Source organism: Phyllostomus discolor, chromosome 7 (assembly GCF_004126475.2).
Source record: "Phyllostomus discolor isolate MPI-MPIP mPhyDis1 chromosome 7, mPhyDis1.pri.v3, whole genome shotgun sequence".
Classification (NCBI taxonomy): Eukaryota; Metazoa; Chordata; class Mammalia; order Chiroptera; family Phyllostomidae; genus Phyllostomus; species Phyllostomus discolor.
The window spans coordinates 107,641,429-107,667,857 of record NC_040909.2 but is presented as its reverse complement, the minus strand read 5'-3'; the positions used below and the strand labels follow the sequence as shown (position 1 = coordinate 107,667,857).

General features: G+C 34.1%; 1 protein-coding gene and 1 non-coding gene across 3 annotated transcripts in view; one reads left to right on the top strand and one right to left on the bottom strand.

Moving 5' to 3' along the window:
- Positions 1–24,707, top strand: part of VIRMA (vir like m6A methyltransferase associated) — a 60,070-nt gene extending 35,363 nt beyond the window's left edge. Inside the window, exons 9-24 of one of the 2 annotated variants that reach the window (XM_028534037.2) lie at positions 797–1,288; positions 2,266–2,420; positions 4,422–4,504; positions 6,832–6,925; positions 7,067–7,611; positions 8,143–8,378; positions 9,075–9,327; positions 11,295–11,512; positions 15,593–15,725; positions 17,763–17,915; positions 18,362–18,522; positions 19,354–19,450; positions 21,006–21,172; positions 21,920–22,251; positions 23,604–23,747; positions 24,360–24,707. In XM_028534037.2, the coding sequence (XP_028389838.1) occupies positions 797–1,288; positions 2,266–2,420; positions 4,422–4,504; positions 6,832–6,925; positions 7,067–7,611; positions 8,143–8,378; positions 9,075–9,327; positions 11,295–11,512; positions 15,593–15,725; positions 17,763–17,915; positions 18,362–18,522; positions 19,354–19,450; positions 21,006–21,172; positions 21,920–22,251; positions 23,604–23,747; positions 24,360–24,514 (3,418 nt within the window). In that variant the 3' untranslated portion in view covers positions 24,515–24,707. The remainder of the gene's footprint in view (positions 1–796; positions 1,289–2,265; positions 2,421–4,421; positions 4,505–6,831; positions 6,926–7,066; positions 7,612–8,142; positions 8,379–9,074; positions 9,328–11,294; positions 11,513–15,592; positions 15,726–17,762; positions 17,916–18,361; positions 18,523–19,353; positions 19,451–21,005; positions 21,173–21,919; positions 22,252–23,603; positions 23,748–24,359) is intronic. The other variant, XM_028534038.2, reaches the window with a different exon arrangement.
- A 1,175-nt stretch (positions 24,708–25,882) lies between these two features.
- Positions 25,883–25,984, bottom strand: LOC114514942. The gene has a single exon (XR_003686159.1). It is a non-coding gene; the product is annotated as a U6 spliceosomal RNA (small nuclear RNA).
- Positions 25,985–26,429: the final 445 nt, after the last annotated feature.

Below are 26,429 nucleotides of genomic sequence, written 5' to 3'. Positions count from 1 at the left end.
AAAAGAAAGACTTTGTTTCAGTAGCAGTTGTATCTGTTTTGAGGTGTTGAGTAAATTCAGACTTTTTCTACCACTACTCTGTATGCTAAAAAATGGTAAACTAGTCAGTAAAAATTAATAATTTGAAATTTTTTTCTCTAGAGGTACTAATATAGATATGCTACCTATAGTAAATCTGAGTACATTATATATATTTTTTATAGTATATGTCCTATGTTTTTCTAGACACAATGATTCAAATATCCCATGGGTAAATTAGGACTACGGTGAAAAAGAAGCATTTAATAAATATCCTGTAAAAAAGCCCCAGAATTTACAGTCAGGGTTTATCCTGGAAAGAAACACTTATTTGTTCAACATCTGTTGAATGCTAGCTAGGAAAAAGCCTCACAGGCTTTTCACGTTTGTTTGGTGCAGTGGAGAGAAGACTTGCTACTCACATTATGATTTTTTTTTCTTAAGATTTTATTTGTTTTTAGAGAGAGGGGAAGGAAGGGAGAAAGAGAGGGAGAGAAACATAGATTAGTTTCCTCTCACACCCCCACAACCAGGGACCTGGCCCACAACCCAGGCATGTACCCTGGGTAGGAATTGAACCAGTGAATTTTCTGTTCGCAGGCTGATGACACTCATTCCACCGAGCCACACCAGCCAAAGCTCACATTATGTTTTTAGTTAAAGCAGTATATTGCTGAGGATGAGGGTTATGGCCATTAAAAAATTTACCTCTCCTGTCTAATGACTGTTGAGTAAATGAAGAATGTTTTGTACTGAATATATACCAATTTTTCTACAGGTATCTTCACAGCCACCACTTCTTGGAGTTGGTTACCTTGCTCCTGTCAATTCCAGTAACAAGTGCCCATCCTGGTGTACTGCAAGCCACAAAAGATGTCTTAAAGTTTCTTGCACAGTCACAGAAAGGTCTTCTCTTTTTTATGTCAGAATATGAAGCAACAAATTTGTTGATCCGAGCTTTATGTCACCTTTATGATCAAGATGAAGAAGAAGGTCTCCAGTCTGATGGTGTTATTGATGATGCATTTGCCTTGTGGCTACAGGACTCAACACAGACATTGCAGTGTATTACAGAACTGTTCAACCACTTTCAGCGTTGTACAGCCAGTGAAGAAACTGACCATTCAGATCTCTTGGGAACCCTTCATAATCTTTATTTGATTACTTTTAATCCTGTGGGAAGATCAGCTGTTGGCCATGTTTTCAGTCTTGAGAAAAATCTCCAAAGTCTTATTACTCTAATGGAGTACTATTCCAAAGAAGCCTTAGGGTAAGTTCCTACTTACTCATTAAATTTTCTATTATATTTGAAAACTATATCATTAATGGGCTAGTTGTTTACAAGGTGTTACTTGACAGTAGAAACTATAATTACTTTTTTCATAACATATAACTTACAGATTTAAGGATTAGAATGACAAATCTAAAAATAGAAAATGTGGCTGTGAAGCAATGAAATGGCTCTTTTATCAGCTTCTTCCTGGTTCCCCATGATGTTGACAAACATTGATTTGCTAATTTGTGTGGAGGGGAATCCTAAGGCACAGAAATATATATCTTAAGAGTAATGAGAACTATGTTTCTGTCTTCTGCCTCTAAAGTATTCATGGTGTTCTGGTTTCAGAAGTACTTTGGGTGGGAGGGATTGAGAATAATACTCATTTCAAAGGCCTGTCCAGCAGGGCAAAAGGTTTTACATATGAACAGAGAAACATAACATGCTGCTCCTGGCTCATGTCACACAAAGTAGAGGCAGGCATCTAGGTAACTGGCCTCGTAGTGGGGTCTTGATATGACTTCTTGAGTGATGTGTTTTTTAGTGAAAAGCAGACAACGTTGGTTTCTATGTCAAGCTGTATCTTATCAGCTCTGTAGTGGAATCCCAAATAATGATGGCAGTAGATTGACTTATTGTATTTGTTCCTATTTATCCAGAGTGGGCAAACAATTTAAAGGAGACCAGTGAAGTGTACTTCTTTATGTTTTTTTGCTAATGAAACATACTTGTTAATTAATCTTAATAGAATTTCACTTTCCATTGTGATACATGTGCTGTTTATATACTTTTAAGTAGTGGTTTTAAGTGAATTGAGGTAAAATTTGAAAGATTTATCATCTGTAGGAAATTACTCAGGTGTCATTGTAAAATTCCTTGATCTCTTTAAAACCAAGTAGAAAAAAAATGTTTAAAATTGTTCCTGAAAAATTATTTTTGTACTAAAAACTTAAAATCTTATTTTGTTTCAGTGATTCCAAGTCCAAGAAGTCAGTGGCTTATAATTATGCATGCATACTTATTTTGGTGGTGGTTCAGTCTTCTAGTGATGTCCAAATGCTAGAACATCATGCAGCATCTCTCTTGAAGCTTTGTAAGGCGGATGAAAACAATGCTAAATTGCAAGGTATGGAACTTGAGTTATTTTAAGCATTTATGGTATGTGAAGGAAAAAAACCTCTGAATGTCTATAATTAATGCTTTAGTATATTTTGGTAATATACCTAGTAATACTATTTTTAATTCCCTGAAAGTACGTTTTATGAAGGTGTTTTGTATGGTATTCTTAAACAGACTTTTAGGAAATTGCTGAAAGTACCTTTTTCTGGAAAGTCATGGAAATTGGTGGATAGTTGAAGTTCTTAATCAAAAATGGAAGAAGTAGTTTAAAGACCTCAAAAGTTCAGTTTTGTGTGTAGTTTGCATGTGTGTGCTTTTTCTCTATATGTATTTCGAAGTACAACACTGCTGTAAGTACAACTTAGCCACAACTTTACCATTTGTGGTTAATTAACACGAGTACATTTCTTGAAAGTGTAGAATAATGAATATGAACATTATATTCTAAAGTATATAAATATGTGGAATGAAGTTGATGGAAAGCCTTATGAGGATGGTCTGGAAAAGTTTAAGGTATCTAATTACAGTTGTTTATTATTTTATTTTGGTTATTTTTCATTTGAGCAGCATACTCTATATGAGAGTATATGAAAGAGTTCATTTTAAAAGGTATAGGAAAAATACTCAGATGTACACAGTTGTAATCCTTATGGAGGAGTGTAGAACCAAGGAAGACATGACTGTTTTTAGTTTTCCTTTAACCATTCCTATAAAATGTCTGAAATTGGTATATTGCTTTTTATAATAGAAGCCTTTTTTAGCCCTGGCTGGTGTGACTCAGTGGACTGAGTGCTGGCCTGGAAACCAAAGCATCTCCAGTTCAATTCCCAGTCAGGGCACGTGCCTGGGCATGCGGGCCAGGTCACCAGTAGCTTGAGAGGCAACCATACATGATGTTTCTCTCCCTCTCTTTCTCCCTCCCTTCCCCTCTCTCTAAAAATAAATAAAATCTTTAAAAACAAAAAAGAAGGCTTTTGGAAAAATATACTTGGTGATAGGTATTGGTCATAGCTTGTATGAGAATTTTGAGTTCAGTTGTAAATGGTATATTTCATTTGTGTTTGTTTTATAAACAAAGTTTCCTGTTATTATTTTGGGTGGTAGTGTACTTTTAATTTTATAAAGGCAGTTAGGAAAATGACAAATTTAAAAGAATTTAAAGTTCGTGTTAATGGCAAAGGCACTCAGTAAATGTCCCCCCTCTACAGGTTTGATCCTGTTAGAAATTAATACATTTTGTGCATGCTTTTTTAGAGTTGGGAGGTAGCAACAGCATTAAGTGAATAACCTTTGTTATTAGTTTATAAGTAGTTTTATTAAAAAGTTTTTTAATATTGCAAGAACAATTTAATTATATTATCTTGTTTGAACATATAAATGTTGAATTTTTCAGAAACCAAATACTAAGAGTGATCACTTCTTATTTCTAAATCATTATAGTAGGGCATTTATATTTTATTTCATTTTAATTTTCTTTGTGGGGCCTGGGATGTGCTGCTGCCACAGGGTGATCAGTGGAGCCAGTGCTGGTTGTTTTTTTTTTTTTTTTTTTTTTTTTTTTAAGCCATTATTTAATTGTATTTTTTTCCATTACTATTTATCTCCCTTATACCCCCTTCCAGCTCCTCCCCCCACAACCACCACACTGTTGTCAGTGTCTGTGAGTCCTTTTTCTTCTTTGCTGGATTCCTCCACCTTTGCCCCCAACCATCCCCCTTGCCCAGAGCTGTCAGCCTGCTCTCTATCTATGAGTCTTTCTCTATTTTGCCTGTTAGTTCAGTTTGTTCATTAGATTTCACATATGAGTGAAATCATATGGTATTTGTCTTTCTTATATTCCATTTTAAAGTAGGACTTAGACATAAGTTTATACCTATGTGAAATTTAGATTACTGAAATCAATTTGTATCTGATAATGTTTTTCTTTGGGAAAGTAGCTTTGTTTCCTTTTGTTATAAAGGCTTTTTTTTTAAATACTCTATTATAAATTACTCTTTTTGTTTTTAAGAACTTGGCAAGTGGCTTGAACCTCTGAAAAACCTTAGGTTTGAAATTAACTGCATTCCAAACCTAATTGAATATGTTAAACAGGTAAGTAAAACTTAAAAGTGCCTGTTTTTTTTAACTACATGGTAGTATGTAGAAATAGTACTTGTGTAGATGCAGTAATTGTTAAGTGTAGTGCTTGATTTCCTAGACTTTGTGAGTACAGATTGGTACATGAATGTAGGTGGTGGGTGTGTGGTTATGTATATACATGAATGGACATGCACACAACCCCTTGTTTTCTGCTTTCCGCTTTCCAATACCAGATTTCTTTCTATTTTTTCTCTCAAATCAGAGTAATATCACCTACCATTTTAATGACATTCACAAAAGTTAAAGTTAAATGCTATGAGAATGTAACATACAGTTGTTTTCAGTTAATGAAAAAGAATTTTCTATAAAAGTTTTAGGTGAAAATTATGGAGACAAGTCCATATAATTACAGTGGGGGCTAGTTCTATTTTTGTTAATTTGGGATAGTCAAATCTGCCATTGAAATAATTCATAAAAGGTAAAAAAATTCATAAAAGGTGAAAAATCATAAAATTTATAATATTACAGTTGAAAAATTTATATACAATTCAAGTAATTCATAATAAAAAATTCATTCAAGTCATTGCATTGTTAGCCCTGGCTGATGTGGCTTAGTTGATTAGAGTGTTGTCCTGTAAACCAAAATGTTGGGGTTTGGATTCCTGATCAGGGCACATAGGTTGGGGTTTGATCCCCAGTCAGGGCATGTTTGAGAGGCAGCTAATCAGTGTTTCTTTCTCACATTGGAGTTTTTTTCTGTCTCTAAAATCAAAAAACATATTTTAAAATTTTTAAAAATCATTGCATTGCTAGTTTTAGAAGTTTAAAAATTTTTCTTTGCTTCTTAGTTAATACAATGTGTATACATACACATTGAGGGCTAAAAGTGCTCACAGATGCATAAAAAGTTTTACACTAGAGGCGCAGAATGGACCTTGAGTGATCTTTCATTTAACACATAAACTGTGTGTATGCGTGTGAGTGCTGATAAACCATCTTTGTCTTGGAATTGAAATGTCTGTAGTATATTGTCTAATCTGTTGCTCTTCTGACCTAGCAACAGAGTACCATTTGGGTTTATCTGCTTGGGTTTTCTTTACTGACTTGTGTGCCCTTATCTTTTTACTCCACCTCTCCTGAGAGTACTTTTACCTCCCATGGTACCATTATATTCTTCTTTGTTCCTTACTCTGTGCCTCAGATGACCATCCATAGCTTTCAGTTATATTCAGTCTGTCATTTAGCAGAAGTATAGTAATGTCTTGTAAATGTAGATGGTCATGTGTTCAGGATACTCGTGCGTGGTCAGGAGAATATATAAGGTATCCAATAAATATCAGATGGCCCAGTTTTTAAAAGGTTCAGTTCTAGAAATTTGAATTTGATGCTGTAATTAAAAGATTTTTTATTTTTATGTAAATCTTTATCTCATTAGTTGTTATTATTATTATAAGTGACTCTCATTCCAAGATATATTAAAAACAGTCAAGGTAAGACTGAAACTTCACTCTGTGGCTCCCTGCTACCTTATGTAATTAGTGGAATTATTAAAAGGCAACAAGGAAGAAATCAGAGAAAAAGATACCTAAGGTCCAAAACTATGAGGGAAAGGAATTAGTTTATTTTTAGTTTCTCCTCTGAGTTTTAGAAGTTGAAATAGTACCATTTTAAAATGTTTCTTCTACGTTTTTAAAAACCATCTATATGCTGCTCTGTAAAAACTACAAAAAAAAAAGAAAGAAAGAAATTGAAGCATTACTATTTGTTGCCAGGAAGCATAGCATTGGGCAAGTGCTAGGACATAGGGAACTATATATTTTTTCCCCTGTAACCATGCCCCAACTGACCATCAAAACTAGACTCTGTGGTATCTGCATTATTAAAAAATTGCATGTTATGTGGTTCTGAAACATTTCCTATTGTTTCTTCAGTTTTGAAAGAGGTTTATTACCCCTCGGGCTTTGTAAAATCAGAGTCATTGGTTCATTGTTGGGAGAGAGTATGTATAGAAAGAGTATACCAAAAGGAGCTATTCAAAAATTTTAATACAGAGAGTGTCATACATTTCTGTATGTTACCTTTGTTTTAGTACTTCTTAATATACTTGTACTTTGCAATTATTAATTTTATTTACATAATATATGGTAACAACATGCCAAAGACCAAATAGCCTTTGTAAACTTTATTAGCCTCTTAAATTTAGTTAAGAAATTTTAAATGACGTACCCGTAAGTACTTAACTTGAAACTCATATTTTTAATTAATGCCCTCTCTGGAATTGTCTCTTGATACGATAGGTACTAAGAAATTCAATTTTTTGTTTATTTTTATTTTTAAAGAATATCGATAATTTGATGACTCCAGAAGGAGTTGGCCTTACCACTGCCTTGCGTGTTCTCTGTAATGTGGCATGCCCACCACCCCCTGTTGAAGGTAATGTGGATGCTGTATTTTTAAAACTATCATTTTTAAGCCTAGTATGAATATCATTTATTAAATAAAATATTCAAACAGCTTAACTAATTATTAACATACAAGTAATTAGTTTTTCTTTTCCTCTTATCCTATATAAAGGTCAACAGAAAGACCTCAAATGGAATCTTGCTGTTATTCAGCTTTTTTCTGCTGAAGGAATGGACACCTTTATTCGGGTTCTGCAAAAATTGAACAGTATTTTGACTCAGCCTTGGAGGCTCCATGTCAACATGGGGACTACACTTCACAGAGTTACTACTATTTCAATGGCTCGCTGCACACTCACTCTTCTTAAAACCATGTTAACGGAACTCCTGAGAGGTGGCTCCTTTGAGTTTAAGGATATGCGTGTTCCTTCAGCACTTGTGACTTTACACATGCTCCTGTGCTCTATCCCCCTCTCAGGTCGTTTGGATAGTGATGAACAGAAAATTCAGAATGATATCATTGATATTTTGCTGACTTTTACACAAGGAGTTAATGAAAAACTCACAATTTCAGAAGAGACTCTGGCCAATAATACTTGGTCTTTAATGTTAAAAGAAGTACTTTCTTCAATCTTGAAGGTTCCTGAAGGATTTTTTTCTGGACTCATACTCCTTTCAGAGCTGCTGCCTCTACCATTGCCCATGCAAACAACTCAGGTATCACTTCCATATAACATGAATCTTATAAATGACTGTAGTAACACTTTTTTAAAAGCCAGTGGTTTTGTTAAAACAAAAACAAAAACAACCCTCATCCCCTTCCCCTAAAAAAAGACATAAAGTAACTGGGTGAGGGTGAGATAAAACTGATGCAAGTTGGTCATTAAGGAAATATGGGGTCATATTTTAAATAAAATTTTGTTAATGTGAATTTTATTATGCTGTTATGTATACTTGTACTTTTGTTATTTTTAAATCCTTTTTTTCCTCCTGTGTTAGAATTTGTCATTAACTAGGTTGCTTCACCAATGGACTCTGCTCTACTGACTGCTAACCTGAGAACAATATTTTTTAGTTGCATTGAATTCAAGCAAATGTTTAATTGTATAATAGATGTTTTAAGCATCTTAAATGTTTTCAGCATGTAGTAAAGATGTTCTTTTCATAACAATTCTTCCTGAACAGTTTTTGTGACTATAAATAAATATTTCAAAATCTACGAACACATACATTATACTTTTTTAACAGGTTATTGAGCCACATGATATATCAGTGGCACTCAACACCCGAAAATTGTGGAGCATGCACCTTCATGTTCACGCAAAGTTGCTCCAAGAAATAGTTCGCTCTTTCTCTGGCACAACCTGCCAGCCCATTCAACATATGTTACGGCGTATTTGTGTTCAATTATGTGACCTTGCCTCACCAACTGCACTTCTGATTATGAGAACTGTGTTGGATTTGATTGTAGAAGACTTGCAAAGGTATTTTCTTCTTTTTTTTTTAAATCCTCACCCGAGGATATGTTTATTGATTTTAGAGAAAGAGGAAGGGAGACAGAAAAACACCAATTGGTTGCCTTTTGTATGCGCCCTAACTGGGGACTGAACCTGCAACATAGGTGTATGTCCTGACCTGGGGTCAAACCCACATCCTTTTTGGTGTGTGGGCCGATGTTCCAACTAACTGAGGCACCCAGCTAGGGTGATATTTTCATTTTGCATAAATTTTTTTTAAGTTATTCTTGACACAGACACATTTTTTTTCACTTAGAATTTATAAACCAGGGTTTAGAAAGCTCAGATAAGATACATACATACAAATATACACATACACATATGCATATACACACACCTATACATATATTAGTATAGATTATTTTTAATCAGAAAATTTTATTTCATTATTTCATGTGCAAATTACCTTGAAGGTCTTGATTTTATGTATTTGAAAGATGAACCAACCATAAAGTCCTTTGATTTGAGAAAATATATTTTTGAAAAGCCAAATTTATAAAATTATGTAGTAATTGTAAAATTCCAGAAAAATTGTTATACCCAAGAAATTAAGTGTTTTATATGAGATTGTTCTGAATTGATATGTGTTGAAAAATAAATATTAGTTAAATATTGCCTTAAAATCAAGAACTTTGTTTTCTAAATGTATTGATTTTATTTCAGCACTTCAGAAGATAAAGAAAAACAGTATACTAGCCAAACCACCAGGTTGCTTGCTCTTCTTGATGCTCTGGCTTCACACAAAGCTTGTAAATTAGCTATTTTGCATCTAATTAATGGAACTATTAAAGGTGATGAAAAATATGCAGAGATATTTCAGGATCTGTTAGCTTTGGTGCGGTCTCCTGGAGACAGTGTTATTCGCCAACAGTGTGTTGAATATATCACATCCATTTTGCAGTCTCTCTGTGATCAGGTATTTACAGTTACTTTGTAACTTCTGTGTGTGCATGTGTGTATGCCTGTGTGTGTCTAAAAGCTGTCAATGTAACTCTTAGCTGTCAACAAGGATATCACCTGTTTTATTGCTCCTGCTGTTGTTCAGGGACGTGAGTTGACTAGGAACCAACAATAAAATTGTTTAGTGCTTCAAAGCTTCGTTTGGGTTTGTACTTCACAGATTTCTTTGAAGAACTTGCCTTTTTTTTTTTATGAGATTGCATCCTTGGATAGTTGCTTTATGTGCCATAGTATTATTAGTTTCATGTGTACAACACAGTGATTAAGTATTTATAAAACTTAGGAAGTCATCACCCTGAGAAGTCTAAAGCCATACATAGTCATTTCAATATTATTGGCTATATACCGTATGCTATACTTTATATCCCATGACTATTATTATAGCTGGCAATTTGTACATCTTAATTCCTTCCCTTTTTTCACCCATCACCCAAACTCCCCCTTCCATCCAGCAACCATCAAAATGTTTTCTGTATCTGATGAGTTTGTTTCTGTTTTGTTTGTTCCTTTATTTATTTTTTTGATTCCACATATAAGTGAAATCATAGAGTATTTGTCTCTCTGTCTGACTTTTGTCACTTAGCATTTTGCCCTCTAGGTCCCATCTGTGTTGTTACAAACACCATTAAGGTTTTATTTTTTATGGCTCAGAAATAATTCTGTTAGGACAGTTTTTGAAGGCATCACAGGCTACTACAGTTTCAGTGTTTTTCAGACTACTGTGTTTGTAGCTGCTGACTAAAAGTAGTAGTATTTCTCCCTGCTGTCTTTGTTACTGACTTCCACTTTATAATTCCGTGATTTAGTGAGAATTGTTTTAATTTTGGAAGCTTATTGTGATTGGGACCTTTGTAGAGTTTTATGCCTAATCACATCCTAGCTTGTCAAAATGCCTCTGCTCTCTAATCTTCACGTGTGATTTTTTTTTTCAGGCAGAACATTTTTAATAGGTTCCCATGTTGGAAGATTATCAACTTCTAGCTAACAAAAACTCAGTTTGTATTACTTGTTTTCCTGAAAAGGGGACCCGGTGGAAAGTAGATTGGCACTGGTAGAAAGAATATTTTAAGTTCATATACATCAAAATGTCCATTTGACTGGTGTTTATTATATAATCCACATTAGCTTTTATGACTCCTGAAGAACACTATAGTAGTATCCCAGCTGCTTTAGATATTCTTGGCCTCAATTATTACCTTTCCCTTCTGATTCTAGTTTTATAGTTTTAACTTAAGTTGAATACTAGTTTCAATGTGTTGAAGTTATTAAAGGCGATGAAACATACCTAAAAATGTTCCTGTAAAATACACTTCTATAAAAAGAGTAGTGGGAATTTTTAGTTATTGTTGGCTAAACTTGCTTAATATTGAAAAACTTGAATTTTAAATATATATAAAAGCAAGAGGAAGATATGTAGTTGGAAGATTGTGTTCAAATGTTTATTTGCTTCATCCCTTTTTGTGATGCTTTAAAATCAAATATAGATATATTTATTAAAATTCATTTCTCTGAATGATTTTTAAGTAAATTTAAAAATATTGAATTGAATGTGTAATACAGTGATCTAAAATATTTTAATACCAAAAGTACTTTAGTTAACCGGTTGAGATTACAAACCTATACTTAGTGCAATACAGAAGGAAAATTTTTAAGAGATGTTCTTTTAAAAATAAGAATATTGTAAAGTAAAATATTTAGTCTTAATTTCTTTAGGTATGTATTCTTGTATTAACTTTTACAAGAGGGCAATATGACTCCTTTGTTCTTAATGTGTTTGAATATATGTTTAGGGTAGGTGTGTAACTATTTCCATGTGTTAATTACTAAGTATTAAATGCTATGTGTTTCTGAAATAAAAATGCTAAGAGATGATGATAATTGCTTTTAAAAATTATTTTTTCCTATTCCTCTTCTCCTTCACAGGACATTGCACTTATTTTGCCAAACTCTTCTGAAGGTTCTACTTCTGAAGTAGAGCAGCTCTCCAATTCTCTACCAAACAAAGAATTGATGACCTCAATCTGTGACTGTCTACTAGCTGTGCTAGCTAACTCTGAGAGCAGCTACAACTGTTTACTCACATGTGTCAGAACAATGATGTTTCTTGCAGAGCATGATTATGGATTATTTCATTTAAAAAGGTAATGTTTTATCATTTAATATACTCTTAGGTTTAATTTTTCACTCAATTACCCCCATATTAATTAATTCATAGCTATTGTAGAAGGTTGAAGGTGTGAGAAGAAATTTTATATTTATGGAAAAGATTTATTAGCAGTAGTGTGTGCTAATAATGAAATCTTCAGGATTAAAAATATAAATTGAATAGACAGGCAAATTCATATGGGCACCTTAGAGTATTTAAGGAAATCTGATTGTTTCAGGGATGTTAATTCATGTTTAAGATAATTTGTTTTGTTGATATATTCACCATAGTCCTTCAAAGGTGTTAACAGTGTGATTTTATGGACCCTAAAGTTAAAAGTGCTGATTCTCTGTTTTTTATTTTCTAGAGGAATGGCTGAGGTGGAATTAATTTGAAATGATATTGAATGTAAACCTCATGCTGCTTTAGTCTCTCAGATGTAATTTCTGCTCTGTCTGTGCCTTCACTTTTTCTTCATGCCGGCTATTACATAGATTTTCTTGGGACTTTGTAGATGTAAGGTTATGAGATAGAAAGGAGGAAACATGTATGTGCTTCTTATTAATTCTGGTAACATTATTTCAAAAGTTAAGTTTCAGTATTGTGTTTGATGCTGGCTCTTTCCTTCTCCACCTCTTTCTCCTGATAAACTTGTCTCCTCTCCTGTATTTTCTTAGTTGGTGACACCTTTAGAACATCCAAGTTTTTTTTTCCGACTCTCCTCATTTCTTAGTCTCTCACCAAAATCTTTAACTTTACTTCTTGACTGTCCTTTTCCCTGTTGCCTGGATATTTACTCCATATCCTTTAAAACTCACCTTATACACTACACTTTCAAGTCAAAAAACTTTTCCTGATCTGTCCATTACTGGCTGGCTTAGGTGCTCTCACAGATACCCTTTGCACACCTCTGCCATAATATTATTATATGTGATGTTTTGGTTTTGCTTGATTCAGGTTTCTGGTCCTTTTTTTAATCTGTAATTTTTTTCCTAGGTTATCTTAACCTTTTCTCCCTTTGTCTCTGGTCTTTATGGTAAGCTTCAAGTAACCCATATATTGGTTTGACATCTCTACTTGGCTATCAAATGGGCTTCTCAAACTGGACAGATCTAGTGCAGAGCTCTTAATGTTCTTGCTTCAAACATGTTTCTGTCTTGCTCATGCCAGTAAATGTTATCAGCATCCACCGAAGTATACTACCAAAACTTCAAGATTCTTGAGTCTTCTCTTTTCCTCACTCTTTACATGCAGTCCATCAGTAAGCCCAGTGGATTATACCTACAGAATACATCCTGAATCTGATTGCTTTTTCCACCTTCATAGTTGCCACTCTTATCCAGTGTTCACTGTCAGTTCTTGCATGAGCCATTGGGATAGCCTCCAATCTGTTCTCCTTGCTTCCACTATTGTCTCCCTGAAATCCATTTTCTCAGTGCTCAGGCTTAACTTTTTAAACTTAAAACAGATACATGTCATTGTTTTGCATAAATTCTTCTAATGGTGTCTGGTTGCACTGCAAATAAAATCCAACATCTATAATGATCTTTACGGCTCTATACAGTTTGGTCCTTGCTCACTTCTTTGTCTTATCTCATAACTGTTTTATCCTTCGTTTTGCTCCCTGTCAAGCTAATTTCTCTCTGCAGACTCCCCCTCCCCAAATGTTTTTCCACTAGATCCTTCTAGAGTTTACTTCCTCACTTTGACCAGGCATAAATATATTTCTGTCTAAATACCTGTCTAAAATAGCCTGTCCTTTGCATCCCCATTTCTCCCCATTTCTTATCCCTTTTGATATTTTTTACCGCACTTATACTGTTTGATATTATATAGATTTATTGCTTATTTGTTTGTCTCCCTCACTAGAATACAGCATATACGAGGAAAGGGATTGTGTCTTCTTGACTATAACCTTCCCATCACCTAGAAACCTGATACATGGTAGGCACTATGAAGGAATAAAAATGAATACTAAATCACTTGGTCCACAAATATTTATTGAATGCATTCTCTGGGCCAGACAATTTTCTAGGTGCTGGGATTCAGTTAAAAAAAATTGCTTGCTTTCTTGGTGCTTTCGTCCTACTAGAGGTAGACAGGCAATAAACACGTAAGTAATATACATAGCATGTTGCAGAAAAACATGAAGTAGAACAGTGGGATAGTGAGTGTTAGAGTGAAGGTGCAAGTTGTCATTTGAAATAAGAGGAGGTGATTAGGGAAGTCCTTGCTAAGAAGGTGACCCTTGAAAAAAGACCAAGACCTAAAGGAGGTGAGGAGTAAAACAATACCTTGGCAGAGAACAACTGGAGATAGCATGCCTAACGTCTGAGAAAGAGCTGTGAGGTCACGGTGCCTGCTCTTCGAGTACATAAGCAAGGAGAAAAGTGATAGGCACAGACTCAGAGAAGTAATGAGAGGGTAAAGAGGGAGGGAGATTATCAAGGGCCTTGAGAGGTTATAAGGGCCACTGAAAAGTTTTGAGCAGAGTTGTAGTATGATCTGGCTTTTATTTGTTTGCTTGTTTTGTTTGTTTTAGTATAAGTGAATCTCTGTATACTTTTACAAAAAGTCCTTAGAACAGCCCTGAGACAGGTCCCACCTAAAGAAATTTTTTGAGATAGTTTTACACTTTAATGAAAATTGCATAAGCAGTAGTATATAGCATTTGTGTGTGTGTGTGTGTGTGTGTATTGATTGAATCAGTCTGTACTGATAACTTTAATTTCATCCAATATCAGAAAATTGACTAACCTTCCCCCTTTCTTTGTAACCCCATTCATGTTTTATGATATATAGTTCTATGCACATATTTGTAGATTTTGAACATATGTATAGATTTGGCAAATGCATAGATCCCTATGTTTATCACCATAGTTCTATATAGAGCAAGTTCATGACCCCATATTCCAGTGTTTCCAATACTTTTATAGAGAGCTGCTTTATGAGTTGAGCAACAAAATACCAGAATTTAGTTTTGCTTTTTTTTTTTTTTAAGATATTCCAATAGGTATGTAATGGACCATGTTTTTTTGCTAGACCATGGAAGTTAGGTTCATTTGTTTAAGGTTATAAGTAGAGGCTATTAATTGGTATAGTCTAGTTTTGAATCCATCCTTTTTTCATTAATCATATTATCTTTGTGTTTAATCTTATTTCTATTTGTTTTGAATTGTCCATTTCATTATTTTATAAAGTTCTTAAGAGCAGGAAGTCCTTCTCTTTGTATTGCTTTATCAGAGTCTTGTATGATGGCTTTGTTTTAGAATCTAACCATATTTTCCCAATACAAGTACTACATGTTTAGTGTTAATATACTTATTTTTATTTTGGCTGATTATATTACAAGTAAGGGACATAATTGACTATTAGAGTACTTTACCCTTGAAGTTCTCTTTTGATCAACTAAGAACTGTAAATTCAGCAGATAATTTTAGCAGGACTGTATATTGTCATGATTTTAGATATGTATCATCTGGATTGTTGTGCTTGAAATCTCTATCAGGGGTTGGCAAACTATGAGCCACAGGCCAAATCCAGCCTGCCACCAGTTTTTGTAAAGTTTTGTTGAATGTAGCCAACATTTATGTGTTGTTTATGGCTGCTGTTTTTGCTACACCAGCAGTTGAATACTTGTGACTGAAGAAATTGTATAGGGAGAAACAGACTGATTGTGTACAGCCTGCAAAACCTAAATTATTTACCATCAGACTCTTTACATAAAAAATTTGTTGACCTCTGCCCTATACCTTTGATTTTCTTATGTCAGATTATGGTGTCATATAGTCGTTCTTTGTAGTTATTATATGTTAGGTTTTTTGGTCAGGCTTCTGAGACAGCTGAGTTTTATACCTTTATTATTTAGAGGACAAGTTGTTTTTTTTTAAGAGCTTAAAGCTTATCTTTAAAAGGAGATGTCCACTATACTTGTGTAAACAGACATACGAAATACTTTTTACATTTTTTAAAATGGTTGACTAAATATTCTATCTGAATTGAAATAGTTCATTTCTCATACCAGATTTATATGCTCAAATGTTAAGACTTTTCCTTTCTTTTTTCTTACTTGCAGCTCTTTAAGGAAAAATAGTAATGCACTGCATAGTTTACTGAAACGAGTGGTCAGCACTTTTAGTAAGGATACAGGTGAACTTGCATCTTCATTTTTGGAATTTATGAGACAAATTCTTAACTCCGACACAATGGTAAGTATATATACATGTGTATTACATGTATTTATATTTCTTAAAGTTATAGACTTTTTGTCATAAGTTAAATCATTGGGTTCAAAAATATCTTAAGAATAATGGTTTTTAGAACTTGGAACTTAGAATCATGTTTTTATCTGTGCCCTACCCTCACTATAAAATCAGATTTTTAATTTATTAAAAAAGATAGATGTTTAAGTGCAGACTTTATGAATTCTAACTTATTAGACATTAATTTATGAATACTACTCTCTGATTTTGCAACTTAAATAGAGAAAGATACTATCTACAGTGTATTTTTTACATTGAGTTACCTTGCTAGGGAGAATCAGAATAGTCAAGTTTTTTATCAGTCCGTTAATCAAGTATTTACTTAACTGTGATTTAAATGAACATTTACTGATTGTATTTTGGCTGCTGTGATTTTGGGTGAATGTAATGTAAAGTTTATTATGTTAGACTATTTTGGATTCATCTTAGATATGAATTAAAGATTACTTAACTCTAAAATCTTATTAAGAGTTTCTCTCATTAGTCTTTTCCAGAATTATGCTATATATTGTAGACAAAATTCCAGAAGACATTAATAAGTTCGGAAATGTCTCACCTGATGGAACCTGTGCACATTAGTGTATTTCAAGCTCTAAAAGGTCCTGGATAAATAGAAACTTGCTTTATTGCAGTCTAACCCAGTTTTGTCCAGATGTCCTCTGCATATTTTTAACTCATTTACCTTTAAATATATATATATTTTTAATACAATATAAACTAGACAAACATCAACCTACCATGAACTCCCCACCTCCAAAGACAGCAAATAAAACCCTTGTAGACATAACGGTTTATTGAATTTCTTATTAAAACTGTAGGCCCTCTTTCTTCCTCAGCCTAGTGTTTTCTGAAAGGAAGCAACAGTGTGCTTTAGGCAGAGTATCAGTTTGAGTGGGAATCTGTTAAAAACAATTTTTTTTTAAGATTTCATCTACTTATTTTTAGAGAGAGGGAAGGGAGAGAAACATCAATTTGTGGCACCCAACTATATGCCCCTAACTCGGGACCTGGCCCACAACCCAGGCATGTGCCCTGACTGGGAATCAAATCAGTGACCACCTGGCTCACAGGATGGCACTCAATCCACTGAGCCAGGGCAACTGTTTTCTTTTTATTAATTTTTTTAGTTTTGAATTACAGTTGACATTCAAAAATAGGTTTCATTTAATTTTCATTGAAATTTGTCCATTTACAGGACAAATGATGGGCACTCTAAACACAAATTTTTCCCCCCAAACAAAATTTTAATTGTTAATGCCTCTTTAAAAAATGCTAAGTCCTGCTTTTGGATTGGTGGGGGTAGTTTCCTAAGAAACCATATTAATTTTAAACCATTTAAAACAGAGCTGTGTTCTAAAGATTTAAAGCTACTTAAGTATCCTTTCATATGTGACAATATGGATGGAATTATTGTCATGATCCAAGATTTGCTTTGCTGGATAACTTTCCTTGTATTGAATTATTATCAATTCAAAATTCCTTTTATATTGGGGCATACTTTTGAAAGCAAACTCTGCATACAAAAATACCTACTTTTCTGTATGGCAGAATATAAGTTTAAATATGATAGTTACTGTTTCTTTAGTTGTTTGCCTTATCTCCAGAAGAATAAATTCCATTTTCTTTGGAAAAATAAATTCCATCAGCTTTTTATTATAACAGGCATTTTATTAACTTGCCAGTCAGTCAGTATGTTGTGTGTCCTGCATGTATCAGTATAGCTGCCATAGGATATTTTTGTTGAGAAATCTTGGTGCCAATAAATTGAGTGCATGTATTTACCTATTCATCTTGTTTTACTCAAAGAAAACTTACTTCAGCTTTGAGCTGACTAAATCCTTCTTGAAACTAGCCATTTATACTGATGTAAACCCAAACATTGAGGGGAAGATTGCAGCAAATGGCTTAAATATCTGAATGAGTTTGGGAGCATCTTTGCAAATTTCATTGTTCTCAAATTTAATTTGATTGTGACATTTACAGGGATGTTGTGGAGATGATAGTGGTCTCATGGAAGTAGAGGGAGCTCATCCATCACGGACGATGAGTATTAATGCTGCAGAGTTAAAACAGCTTCTACAAAGCAAAGAAGAAAGTCCAGAAAATTTGTTCCTTGAACTAGAGAAACTTGTTTTGGTAAAAAATAAAAATAAAAATAGTACATTCTCCCAAGACATATTTTCTTCCATTTGACTAGCATAAGTTTTTTTTAGTGACTTTTTAAAAACTGAACTCTTAGTTGGGTATTTATACCATTTGAAGTAACTCTTTGAATTAATAATTTGGAGTAAAATCCTTCATACTCTATGAATTTTAAGGAGTAAATGAAGGCAATACTTTTTGAATGATTTATTGTTTGAATGCAGGTGTTCTGTGCCACCATTCTTTAGAAATAAAATGAATGACAGGTGTTTTTGGTGTTTGTTTTATTTTAATATGTTAAATTGATAATTCCCTGATGGTGCTCTAAATTTCTAAGTAATGAAATAATACAAACTTTTCTACTAAAGAGTTAATAGATTTGGGGCATAAATGTTCTAGTTTTAGCTGCGTCTTCTAACTCTGTTTTTGTATGTACTTAGGAACATTCAAAAGATGATGACAATCTGGATTCGTTGTTGGACAATGTAGTTGTACTTAAGCAGATGCTGGAGTCATCAGGTGATCCTTTACCTCTCGGTGACCAGGATGTAGAACCAGTGCTTTCAGCTCCAGAATCTCTCCAAAATCTGTTTAATAATAGGTAAAAAAAAAAACAAAAACAAAAATAGTGTTTTCTGGCTGAGTAGATACTGTGTATTTATTGGCTGGGTTCTAGACAGAGCCAGCTCACCTTTTTTTGTTGTTTTTTTTTTTTTTAAAGATTTTATTTATTTAGCACTGGCTGGTATGGCTCAGTGGATTGAGAGCCAGCCTGCGAACCAGAGGGTAGCTGGTTTGATTCCCAGTCAGGGCACATGCCTGGGTTGCAGGCCAGGCCCCCAGTGGGGGGCACACAAGAGGCAACCACATATTGGTGTTTCTCTCTCTCTTTCTCCCTCCCTTCCTCTCTCTAAAAGTAGATAAAATCTTTAAAAAAAAAAAAAAGATTTTGACCTTTACTGAAAAGTCAAAAATTGTCACAACAGGATTAGTTTCCAAGTGATTGGTTTTTAAGGATACTTAATTTTTTTAAATCCTCACCTGAACATATGTTTATTGATTTTTAGAAAGAAAAGAAGTGGGAGAGGGAGAGAAACATCATTGTGCGTGAGAAACATTGATTGGTTGCCTCTCGTACTTGCTCTGACTGGGGATGGAACCCACCAGAAACCCAGGCATGTGCCCTCACCAGGAATTGAACCCACCACCTTTCTGTGTATGGGATGATGCTCCAACCAACTGAGCCACCTTGCCAGAGCAAGGATACTTAATTCTTAAATAGCTCTTTGAAGAAGGTACTTAGGTGCCAGTTTTACTAATATTTTTACAGGGTATCATTTTTTATTGTACCTTCCACAGATTTTACTTAAAATGTTAGCTAAAAATTCAGTTTTGGAATTCTGCTTTTTACCAAATACTTTTTCTGTTCCAGGACTGCATATGTACTAGCTGATGTCATGGATGATCAGTTGAAATCTATGTGGTTTACTCCATTTCAGGCTGAAGAGATTGATACAGATCTGGATTTGGTATAATTTTATTGCTAAATATTTAGAAAAAGTCACTTTTTTGTTTCTTTGTGTATTGTTAGCAAAATAAGGTTACATATTATATAGCTGTTACAAGTCCATTTGGGGATCAGTACTGCATAATTTTTATGTGAGTCACCCACTTCATGATGTCCAGGATTCAGTTTTTATGCTACTTGTTTTGCTTCTTTCTGGTTAGTGATCTGTATATATGAGAATGAGACATTTTAGGGGAAAATCACATTTTTTCTTAAGTACACAAAATTACAGTTATTTCTGTATTTGTGTTTAAAGAGGGGAATGGTGTTGTGGTATCTGCTCTTAATTGGGGACATACAAAGAATGTGTTTGTTGGAATAACTTGGTACTAATGGGAATTGACATCCTTAAACACAATATTGAGTAATGGAAGAGGATATTTGCACAGAGACTGAAAATTTAATGTAGTTTGTTTCATGCTTCTTAGAGATAGATGTATTAGGGAGGATGATTTCAGCCACATCTTTTGGTACCATGTATTGTTTTTTTCTTGATCAAAGAAATAAATATGTTTCATATTTCTGGATCTAAAAAAAGGTTATATGTATCATGTGCAGTGAAACTAAAAAAGTTATTCACATTTAAAGTGTATTTAGTTCATTTGAAGGTTGTTTTTCCTTCTTTAGAAGATCACACACAGTTCAATTTAGATTTCATTAAAGAATTTATTTCTTTTTTCTTTGTAAATTGGTCATTGATTCTTTAGAACTGTGCTGTCCAGTGGAACTATGCAGTGACAGAAATATTCTATGTCCTGTGCAGTATAGTAGCTACTAGCCTCGTGTGACTGGTAAGCAATGAAATGTTGCTAATATGATTAAGGAACTGCATTTTATTTTGATTTAACTTTAAGTCATTTGAATTGAAATTAAATAGGCACATGTGGTTAGTGGCTACCATATTTGGCATCAAGGGTCTAAAGCATTTGTGTTACAAATTGTTCTTTTTATAACTTTACTTTGAATCACAACTGTGTTGTGATGGTGATTGTGATCTTACATGGCTTAGGGAAATTCTAGGTCTTTCAGGTTTGATAAACTTGAATAAAACCTAAGTAAATTTAATTTTCATTTTTCTGCAAGTAGAACTTAGGTTGCAACCTTATTAAATACATATAGCTTTGAAATCTGTGGCACAAAAAAGATCCTTTTGTGACATATATGTTGACTATACAAGGCTTACAGAGTATGTTATTTTCATATTCTTTTGGAAAAGTCTGGAGATACCACACTGTTAATTTATATAGAGAAATCCTGTGATTCTTGTCAGGCAGCAGACATCTCTTAGTTTAATAACACTTATTTGAAGAGAATGCCAGCCCCCCCATCTCCCCCAAAACCCCACAACTGAATCCCTAAGATTTTTTTTTAACTACCAGTGATGTTGCTTTTTGAAAAGATGAGGGAAACAGGCAGGCCTGTAATTTATAGGAAATAATAATTTCTGTTGTCAAATGTTACATTAATCGTTATATTTAAGGTGCATTTTTCATTTCATTTAATTTTTATGATGGCAGGTAAAAGTCGACTTAATCGAGCTCTCTGAAAAATGCTGTAGTGACTTTGACTTGCACTCAGAATTAGAGCGCTCGTTTTTGTCAGAACCATCATCTCCAGGGAGAACCAAGACCACTAAAGGATTCAAACTTGGGAAGCACAAGCATGAAACCTTTATAACTTCAAGGTAAAATTTATTCTGCTGAAGATCTTGATTGTGGTCATGTAAGCTATTTATTTTAATGTATTTTAAGGTAGACACATGACCATTAAAGGATAAAGGAAGTTGACATAATACTGGAATCATGGATATTGTTTGGCCAAGATATACCTAGTACATTTGTTTATTATTGCTTTATGAGAGTTTGGAAGGTTTGAACAAGAGTAAACTGAATTATATTAAATAATTGTTAGTCATAGTAGTAAAATGTGAGTACCATTGTTAGCTAGTTTTATTGTATTTCAGTGGAAAGTACAGGTATACCTTGGTTCAGTTCCAGACTACTGCAATAAAGTATCATAATGAAGTGATTTACATGAAATTTTTGGTTTCTTTGTGCATGTAAGTTATGTTTATACTATACTACAGTCCATTAACTATGCAATGTCATGTCTATAGACCAATGTACATACGTTAATTAAAAAATACTTGATTGCTAAATGATGCTAATTACCATCTGAGCCTTCAGTGAGTCTTAATCTTTTTGCTGGTGTACAATCTTTCAATGTGTAAAAAAAATGTACTACCTGTCAAGTTCAGTAAAGTAAAGCACATTAAAGCAAGGTTTGCCTGTTAACAAACTGGTAAAATTTGCCAAAATTGGAATAAGAAATAATTGAAATGTAGTTCTCGGTATTGCAAAGATTGATATACATTTTCATTGGAAATACGAAAAAAAGAAAACTTTTTCATGTTGTATTTTTGTTTTAATAGTGGAAAATCTGAATACATTGAACCTGCCAAACGAGCTCATGTTGTGCCACCACCAAGAGGAAGGGGCAGGGGAGGATTTGGACAGGGTATACGGCCCCATGATATTTTTCGTCAGAGGAAACAGAACACAAGCAGACCACCATCTATGCATGTGGATGACTTTGTTGCAGCTGAAAGTAAAGAAGTGGTCCCTCAAGATGGAATACCCCCACCCAAACGGCCACTCAAAGTATCACAGAAGATTTCTTCTCGTGGTGGATTTTCAGGCAATCGAGGAGGACGGGGTGCTTTTCACAGTCAAAATAGATTTTTCACACCTCCAGCCTCAAAAGGTAATTGCTTATGTATGTTTTCTAGTGGGTTAGAACAGCAATTTTCAACCAGTGTGCCAGAAGAATTTTTAAAGCATGCAATACCTGCCTTGGCTGGTGTGGCTCAGTGGATTGAGCACTGGGCTGGGAACCAAAGGGTCACTGGTTCAATTCCCAGTCTAGGGCACATGCTTTGGTTGTGGGCCAGGCACACACACACGCACGCACGCACGCACACCACCAGTAGGGGGGCGCACGAGCGGTAACCACACTGATGTTTTCTTTCTCTCTTTTTCCCTCCCTTCCCCTCTCTAAAAATAAATTTTAAAAATCTTTAAAAATAACAAACATGCATTACCTGACTATTTAGTCAGGGGCGCTGCCCTCTTTTCCCTTAGACTGTCAAAAAGATGACAACACAACAGTAGCCATCTGGTGTGAATGAATCAAAATTATATTTATTTTTTTGTTGGAAAAAATGTAGTAGTATATTTTTTGGTGTGTTGCGGAATTTTAGTAATTAGTTTATCTATGCCATGAGATGAAAAAAGGTTGAAAGTTGCTGGGTATAATTTTGTCAACCAGCGTCATCCCCAATAAATTAAATTAAAAGGAAAAAAAAAGAATATTGGAATATTAAATATTGAATAGAAGTTATTTAGATGGTAGTGATTCAGATAAAGTATTTTTCTGTTACTACAATTAAGCTACCTCTAGGCCAGTGATACTATTTGCAGAGTACTTAATTGAATAGAAAAAATTTTTTAAGTTAACTTTTGTTATCCTTTCTGAATAATATTCAGACATTATTTTCCCAGTCATACTTAGCAACCATTTCCTTAAGATTGTTCTTTATGTTCACCATTGATTCTCTTATCTGCTTGATTCCTAATGTTATATTTAATCTGTTTTAAATTGTTTCAAAATTTTAGAAACTGAGTTTATTCATAGAAATTATACTTCAGTAGTATTTTCCTGGTGCTGAGTGAGGAGGATGGGAGTAAAAGAGAATAGGAGTTTACATTAATAGTAAACACATAACTATGCTAGGAACTGTTATAAGCACTTGACATACGGTATTCTCGCATCAACTCCATGAGGTAGCTTCTGTTGGTACACCCACTGTATAGGAGAGAAGACTGTCAGCTGACCAGGACCCATAAGTAAGAGGGATAAAATCACTATATGAAACCTGACAGTGTTGCTCCAGAGCTTCTGCTCCTAACCATGAATGATACTGCCACTGTACAGTATATTTCATTTACAAAACTTTCAGTTTATCTTGCGTTATTTTTGAAGATTATGGAAAACTTGTCAGACCTTCCTTAATCTAACTGAAGATGTGAAAAAAAATTTGATTGTGTTGGCTTTAGGAAACTACAGTCGTCGTGAAGGAACAAGAGGCTCCAGTTGGAGTGCTCAGAATACTCCTCGAGGAAATTACAATGAAAGTCGTGGAGGCCAGAGCAATTTTAACAGGGGCCCTCTTCCACCATTACGACCACTTAGTTCTACAGGTACTCATTCTTCTAATTGATATTGCTGAGAGAGGAAGGTGAATCCTTATTTTCAAATGGTTGAGTGTCATGTACTCTGATTCTAGGAGAGAATATTTTAGAATGTAGATGTGTAATTCTAAAGTGAATTTAATTTTATATCTGAATTAGTGCCTGATGTAGATTTTCTACAGAAATAATAAAAATTGCACATTCCAAGTTTTGTGTATAATCTAAGCAGTTTCATGCTGATGTGCCCTTTTTTATATTTCAGTAATAAAATCCTTAAGGTACCCATCCTTAAGGTATGTTGTTGACCAGAGTATTTTAATAACAAGAGTTACCTTCCTAGGGTGTATTTTGTTTTTGATTACAGTATTATCTTCTGTATGTAAGCATATAGTAACTCTTAACAGCTTTATTTGAGATGTTACTCTCTCAAATGAAACAACTTAGCTATTGAAAAAAGACAATTCACTAGTCTTTAACACATTGACAGGACCTGTACATGGATTGTAAAGGAGGAAAGAGTAACTTCTGTCTTCGTTTGAGCTCAGTGTTATAGAGGATTATTCATATAATGGGAAAGGAAAGGATGTTGCAACTAAATACTGTATTTTTTTTCTTTTATAGGCTACCGCCCAAGTCCTCGTGACCGTGCCTCAAGAGGTCGTGGGGGACTTGGACCTTCCTGGGCAAGTGCAAATAGCGGCAGTGGAGGCTCAAGAGGAAAGTTTGTTAGTGGAGGCAGTGGTAGAGGTCGTCATGTACGGTCCTTTACACGATAAAAATTCTTTTGGGGACATCCTAAGTGTATATGAACATTTTGTGACAACAATAAACGTAAAATAAGACATTGAAGGACCAATTTAGACTTAGCAGTTATCTGGAGACATCTGAGAGAATATTTTTATCTGAAGAAAGCAGATTTTGTTTGATACCTAACACAAAATTTCAATAAAAATCCAAACTTTGTATGTATGTTTTTATATATTTTTTTCTCCTTCTTATAAGACTAGAAAATTTCTTAGGTAGAAAATGAATGATGTAATGACTTTTGTCTTAGTGTATATCTTGCCTACACCATAGATGTTCTTAATACTTCCTCAGCTCATGGTGCCCTTTAGTGTTTCAGTAATTTTTCTTTTCAGGGCATCTAGGACAAAAGAAATGCATCATCATACTTCCATTTATTAAACAGTCTGGTCCAAACAACTTAGAATTTACATCATAATCACTAGTAACTGTGGACACTGCACAGCTTCTCGAACCTTGGAATCAGCTTGGATTGACATTGCTACTATCATTTCCTGTTCCAGTATGCTTTTGCACAGTACTTTTTATCACAACTGCTGAAAACCCAGTTTTGCAAAGATACACAGTCATGAAAGAAATAGAGTGCTACCTAATACTGGAAATGTAAACTACCTCAAACTAGTAGTTTGTGTAATGTCCAACAGATATATTCCCCTAAAAATTTTAAAATAAGCTGTGGCACTTATGTTAATTTACTAGGTTGCCCTGGTATGTAGTTTTGGGAACCTTCTAGGCTGTCACAAAAGAAACACAACACTTTTCTCCTGTGTGTTAGCAATGTGGAAATGTGTATGTACTTTGTGTTTCAGCTTTATACCTACATATGCTATTTTATCACACAGTTATTTAAAGCCTAAAATGAGGAGTATCCTAATAGTTATTTTGGGAAACCAAAATAGCTAATAAAATCTGGACTTTATATACAGAAATAAAGTTTATAACAGAAAATAGCCGTATTTTTCCCAAGAGATAACACACTGAGCCTGTATCACTGACAAAATACAGAATTCTCTTAAACAACAAAGGAGCGTGTGAGTCTCATTTGATTCCTGTATCATCCTATCTTGCTGAACAATTTGTGAGTAAACAAAAGCTTAGCTCTGAAGATTTTGGTGTTGAAGTGAAAAGTATAGGAAATCTTTCCATAACTAATGGCCTCAAAAAACCCAAGATAACCTGAACTTCTTTCAATTCTCAAACCTAATCTCATCTCTAAAGATTTTTCATATTAGATTTTTTAGTTTGTCCCTAATACCATGACACAAACACATATAAAAATAATTGTTTAAGTAATTACATTTGTTAAATAATAAGAACACGGCTATATATAGGTATGTTTTGGTTTTCTGGAATGCTTCACGAATTTGCATGTCATCCTTGTGCAGGGGCCATGCTAATCTCTATCATCCCAGTTTTAGTACATGTGCTGCAGAAGTGATCAGTATAAGTATGTTTCTTGACTTTTTAAAAAAGATTTTATTATTTTTTAGAAGGGAAGGGAGAGAGACATCTATTGGTTGCCTCTCACACGCCCCCAGTTAGGGACCTGGTCCACAACCCAGTCATGTGCCCTGATTGGGACTCAAACTAGTTACCTTTTGGTTCACATTTGTGGCACTCAATCCACTAAGCCACACCAGGCAGGGCTTAATTTGTTTTTTTTTGTTTGTTTTTAAATATATAATCTTTATTATATGTTTTCCTTTACTATTTAGTCCCCAATTTGTTTTTTAGCTTTAAGTTGGATATTATCTTTTTGAGAAATACTAAGTTGTTTATGCTATTTGACTGTTAGTATAATTCTCAGGAATTTAGACCAGCCAAAGTACTGAATTACTACAGTAAAAGCAAATTAATACCAGGCAAATTAAAAATGTCCTGATTAAG